This window comes from Pelodiscus sinensis, chromosome 22 (assembly GCF_052426305.1).
Source record: "Pelodiscus sinensis isolate ZL-2025 chromosome 22, ASM5242630v1, whole genome shotgun sequence".
In the NCBI taxonomy this organism is placed as follows: domain Eukaryota; kingdom Metazoa; phylum Chordata; order Testudines; family Trionychidae; genus Pelodiscus; species Pelodiscus sinensis.
In genome coordinates this window covers 25,093,226-25,099,225 of record NC_143073.1, presented here as the reverse complement: position 1 = coordinate 25,099,225, position 6,000 = coordinate 25,093,226, and the positions used below count along the sequence as shown (strand labels likewise).

At 53.8% G+C, this 6,000-nt stretch overlaps 1 protein-coding gene across 1 annotated transcript in view; it reads left to right on the top strand.

The window, feature by feature from the left end:
- Positions 1-3,966: 3,966 nt before the first annotated feature.
- LOC149521872 (uncharacterized) overlaps positions 3,967-6,000 on the top strand; it is a 465,443-nt gene continuing 463,409 nt past the window's right edge. The window contains exon 1 of the mRNA XM_089772747.1: positions 3,967-4,126. Within this exon, the coding sequence (XP_089628873.1) occupies positions 4,048-4,126 (79 nt within the window). The 5' untranslated portion in view covers positions 3,967-4,047. The remainder of the gene's footprint in view (positions 4,127-6,000) is intronic.

Genomic DNA, 6,000 nt, shown 5'->3' with positions numbered 1-6,000 from the left:
TGTTACTGGGCTAAACTCGTCTCTTGGGCCCAGCGTAGCCCCAGAGCAGTAACTGCCCTTCTCCACCTCCTGTGCCACTTTGCTCGGGTTCACAAAGGGTTAAAATCGGGACTGTGGCTCTGTGAGGATATGTGGGCCCAGCAAGGCAACCTGCTCCTGTTGGTAATAAGGAACAGAGGGGGAAATACAGTCTCTGAAATCTCACCTCTTCTGACGCTGGGTGTGTCTGTGCTCCTTAGCGGCTCTCGCTGGAGATGTGGGGAGGCCTGTTTTGTCCATGAAGTCGAGTTTCTCTGTGCTGCTCACTGTCATTTGCTCCGGCAATCATAGAATAATAGGACTGGAAGGGACCTCGAGAGGTCATCGAGTCCAGCCCCCCGCCCTCAAGGCAGGACCAAGCTCCACCTACACCATCCCTGACAGATGTCTATCTAACCTGTTCTTAAATATCTCCAGAGAGGGAGATTCCACCACTCTCTAAGGGTATGTCTACACTACAAAGTTAGTTCGAACTAACTTTAATAGGCGCTACACTAGCGCTCCGCTAGTTCGAATTTGAATCGAACTAGCGGAGCGCTTAGTTCGAACTAGGTAAACCTCATTTTACGAGGATTAAGCCTAGTTCGAACTAGCTAGTTCTAATTAAGGGGAGTGTAGCCCCTTAATTCGAACTAGTAGGAGGCTAGCCCTCCCCAGGTTTCCCTGGTGGCCACTCTGGCTAACACCAGGGAAACTCTATGCCCCCCTCCCAGCCCCGGACCCCTTAAAGGGCCACGGGCTGGCTACGGTGCCCGTGCCAGGAGCAAGCCTGCCAGCACCCAGCCAGCAGACCCTGCACCTGGCACGGCACAGAGCCACCCACCCGATGTCCCCCAGCCCAGCCCTCTTCCCGGGACCAGGCTGGCGGCTCCCAGGAGCTTGCCCTGGACCGCAAGAGGCGGGCACCTTCCTGGGCTAGTGTGGACATCGTGGACCTCGTCCACGATCTCCGCACTAGGTACAGGAAAGTGGCCGTCTAGGGCAGGAGAGCTGCCAGCCTGGCCACCCAGGAGCAGGTGTGCATGAAAGTCAAGGGGGTCCACTGAGATGAGCTTACAATGGCCGTCCTGGGTCAGACCAAAGGTCCATCTAGCCCAGTAGCCTGTCTGCCGACAGCGGCCAACACTAGGGACCCTGGAGGGGATGGACCGAAGACAGTGACCAAGCCATTTGTCTCGTGCCATCCCTCTCCAGACTTCCACAAACTTTGGGCAGGGACACCACTCCTACCCCCTGGCTAATACCACTCCATGGACCCAACCTCCATGACTTGATCTCACTTCCCTTTAAAGTCTGTTCTAGTTGTAGCCTTCACAGCCTCCTGCAGCAAGGAGTTCTGCAGGTTAACTATTTGCTTTGTGAACAACAACTTTCTCTTACTAGTTTGAAGCCTGCTACCCATTCCTTTCCTTTGGTGTCCTCTAGTCCTTCTTTATGGGAACTCATGAAGTACTTTTCTTTATGCACCCTCTCTACCCAACCCCTGCTTTTAGAGACCTCTATCCTGTCCCCCCTCCGTCTCCTCTTTTCTAAGCTGAACAGTCCCAGTCTCTGTAGCCTCTCTTCATCTGGGACCTGTTCCCAACCCCTGATCATGTTAGTTGCCCTCCCCTCTCCCAGCCTTTCTCTTCCCCTCTCCCACCTCCTTTTCCCAGTCTCCCCCAGTTTTGTTCAATAAAGACAGAGTCAATGTTGGAAGAAACTTTATCTTTATTTTGTACATCAAGAAGAAAGGGGGCTAGGGAAGGGTAAGTGGAAGGAGGTGAGGGAGGAATGGGGTACGAGCCCCCGATGGGGAGGACTGGGCTGGCTCTGCGGGCTTCTGGGGGTGGAAGCTCTCCTGCAGCCCCCCGATTGACCCCCTCTCCTCAGATGGCAGCCTGCGGCAAGTGCAGCCGGGCTGATGGCCGAGTGGTGTGATGTGCCCAGTGTGGGTACGCCGGGCACTCCAAGCCAGAACTTCTTTGCAAGCGGGGCACCCCTTAGAACTGTGTGTCCGGGGTGGGGGTCGGGACCCTTTAAGCACAGCCCTCGGCTAGCCTGAGACAGCATCTCCATGCTCTAAGTCCTCCTCTGATGCCCTGCCGGCACTGCTTCCGGCCATCCTTAAGCCCTGTTCAGAGTCCACTCAATGTGGACTTCCTAGTTCGAATTAGCAAAACGCTAATTCGAACTAGTTTTTAGTTCTAGACGCGTTAGTTCGAATTAGCTTAGTTCGAATTAACTAATTCGAACTAAGTTAGTTCGAACTAGCGCTGTAATGTAGACGTACCCACAGTCTCTGAAATCTCACCTCTTCTGACGCTGGGTGTGTCTGTGCTCCTTAGCGGCTCTCGCTGGAGATGTGGGGAGGCCTGTTTTGTCCATGAAGTCGAGTTTCTCTGTGCTGCTCACTGTCATTTGCTCCGGCTGTGGGACGTCCTGGCCTGTCTCTTGAAAGGCGAGTGTGTCTGTGATCCTCACTGGCATGTGCAGAAGCCATCGAATGTGCAATTGTCTTTGTAGTCGAGTTTCTCTGGGCTCCTTACTTTGGTTTGCTGGAGCTGGGTTCTGTCTCGATGAAGGTGAGAGTGTCTGTTCCCCACTGTCCTGTGCGCTAAGAGCCGCTGGTCTGTCACTGAGTTTCCAAGCGATCTTGTGTCTGAGTTACTGTTTCAAGACCTCTGGATGGCGCCATTTTTGGGAACAGGATCCGTGGGGGCCAAGAAGTGTTGTTCAGGCAGTTCGCAGACATTTCTGCAAGTGTCCGTTGTTTCAGTCCCGGAGGTGACGGGCCCTTACTGCTACAGCTGTGTGGGGTGTCTCTTTTGTGAAAGGTGCATGGGGAACCAATCATACTGCAGGTGCATCCTATTGTGGTGGGACATCGGGGTGCAGTCTAGGGGTGAAAGTACGTGCAGTGTCTGAGATACTGTCCTGTGGCAGCCCTCCCCTTGGGCCTCTGCCAGGGGTTGTGTGTGTGGGGCGGGGGGGACAGCAGTGTGGGTAAGAAATGTAAGTGTGGGGTGGAGTGAGGTGGGATGAAGGCAGGAGTATGGTAATATGGGAGGAGGGGGTCAGGGGAGGTGGAGGGAGGTGGGGGGTGCTCAGGGCTGGGGGGCAGGGTGTTGCTGGTGCAGGACTCGGGGTGGCGGCACAAGGAAGGGGCTGGGAGGCTGGGGGGAGTTCACCAGGGTTGCCCAGGTAGGTGGGGATGGCGCTGCTGTGGCAGCTGCTCCTCCCACGGGTGCGTGTGTGCGGGGGGAAACTTCTCTCTCCAGCCAGTGGCTTCTCCTGTGGGGCCAGGGCTGCTTTCCCCAGTTGGCAGCTATTGGGCGGTGAGGCTCCAGGGGCCAGCCCCACCTCCAGTGCTCTCTGGCCTGCAGCCTGTCTGGGATGGGGGCAAGGCTCCAGGATGGGATGTTTCTCTAAGGAACATGCTCAGGTACAAATGGGAATTCCCTCAGGGCAGTTCTGGGGCCTTTGCCCCACAGGAAATCAGAGCAGATGGTCACTGTGGTGCCTTCCAGCCTGGGGATCTCGGACTCTCTGAAGCTGTTTGCAGGGCGGCGTCCCAGAGAGTCTCTGCCCTCGGCTGTGAGTCACCCAGGTCCCTCGCTGTGATGGTACCTGGGGGACCGACTGTCCAGAGCTAACTCTGCCCCCGCTGCCCAGGAGAGAGCACAGAGCTGAGCTGTCAGGGGCACGGACTGAGGGCGGGGGTGGAGTTTGGGCACCAGGGTAACTGGCATTTTCCTGCTGTGAGAGCTGGGATCAGAGCCACCAGGTGACCGGAGCAGTGGCAGGGCCATGGCTTTCTGGGAAGTTGTGCCCCGTCCCCTGCCAATCACCCCCTTCAGACACAGCCTGGGGGCGTTTGCATCGGTGGAGTCGGTGTCTGGAGTCCCCCGGCCGGCTGCCTTCCCCTGGGAGACTGGCAGGCTGGGCCCATCAGGAGTGGCTCAGTGCCCACTGCTAAGCACTTGTGTGGTCTCCTCTTCCCAGGCAGAGCCGGTGCCGGAGCAGTTCATGGAGAACAAGATGGAAGAAGTTGCCACCAACCTCACTGCTGCCTGCAGCCTGACGGGGGAAGCTGAGAGCCGGACAGGTGAGTTGCTGTAGGGGTGGGAGTGGACAAGCCCCGTCTCTCCCCCACTGAGGTACGGCCCCTTGTGCCCTGCCGGGGGTTGCTGGACGACTCTAGGAGGTGGCAACTGGGCTTGTAGGGCACATTGGAGGCCCCTTGTGTCACGGTGACGGGTGAGGAACGCCCATTGCTGCACAGAGAGCCCAGCCTCCCGGGGGAACTGCATCACACTGTTGACATATTTAGCAGCAGTCCACTATTACCCCTAGATCCCTTTCTGCAGGACTCCTTCCTAGACAATCACTCCCATTCTCTGTGTGTGAGACGGATTGTTCCTTCCTCAGCAGAGCACTTTGCATTTCTCCTTATTCAACTTCATCCTATTTACCTCAGACCATTTCTCCAGTTTGTCCAGATCATTTTGAATATTGACCCTGTCCTCCAAAGCACTTGCAACCCTCCCAGCTTGGTATCATCTGCAAACTTAATAAGTGGTTAATAACACACTCTCTATGACAATATCTAAACTGTTGATGAAGATATTGAACAGAACCAGTCCCAAAACAGACCCCTGTGGAACCTGTCTTGTTATGCTCTTCCAGCAGGACTGTGAACCATTAATAACTACTCTGAGTACGGTTATCCAGCCAGTTATGCACCCACCTTATAGTCGCCCCATCAAAGTTGTATTTCCCTAGTTTATTGATAAGAAGATCATACAAGACCATATCAAATACTTTACTCAAGTCTAGATATACCACATACACTGCTTCTCCTTATCCACAAAACTCGTTATCTTATCAAAGAAAACTATCAGGTTGGTTTGACATGATTTGTTCTTTCCAAATCCATGCTGGCTGTTCCCTGTCACCTTATTATCTTCCAGGTGTTTGCAGATGATTTCCTTAATTACTTGCTCCATTATCTTCTCTGGTATAGAAGTTAAATTGACTGGTCTGTAGTTGCGTGGGTTGTTCTTATTTCTCTTTTTATAGATGGGCACTAGATTTGCCCTTTTTCAGTCTTCTGGAATCTCTCCCAACTTCCATGATTTCCCAAAGATGATAGGTAAAGGCTCAGATACCTCCTCTACCAGCTCCTTGAGCATTCTGGGATGCATTTCATCAGGCCCTGCCGACTTGCAGACATCTAACTTTTCTAAGTAATTTTAACTTGGCAACACCTCCTCCCTTTTTTCCTGCCTCTCCTTCCTGAGCTGTTCTGATAGGGCCCTGGCTGGGAGACGAGGGTGAAGATGCCTCTCTCCCCAGGAATGTAGTGGGCCTCCAGACTCCCGTGGCAGGTACCAAACTGGGAAATGAAATTAAGTTCCGTAGCTTCCCTTTCAGGCTGGTTTTTAAACTTGTTTTGCAATAATATGGTGACTTGGAGATCCATCAATGAGTGCCTAGTCAAGTTAATATGTTTCCCCACAGGCTTCTGTGTGTTACCTTTTCAAATATCTGATTTGTGTCCATTAATCCTTTGTTGTGGAGACTGTCTGGTTTGGACACTGTACATGGCAGAGGGGCATGGCTGGCACTTGCTGGCATGGATCACATTGTTGGATGTGCAGTTGTAGGAGCCTCTGATGCGGTGACTTATGTGACTAGGATTCTGTGATGCTGTCACCAGTGTAGATGTGTGGACCGAGCGGCACCGGGGTTGATTGCAGGGGTGGGTTCCTGGGGCACTATGATGGACATGTGCTGCAGGGTTTCTGGAAAGAATTTGTTTGAGGTTGGGGGGTTGTCTGTAGGCGAGAACTGGCCTTTCCCCCTAGGTCTGTGAGAGTGAGGGGCCATTTTCCAGGATAGGTTGCAGATTGTTGGTGTTAAAGAAGAAACAGCGACCCAGGAGCGGATGGGGGAAAAGGGAACTGCTGTAGGTGATGG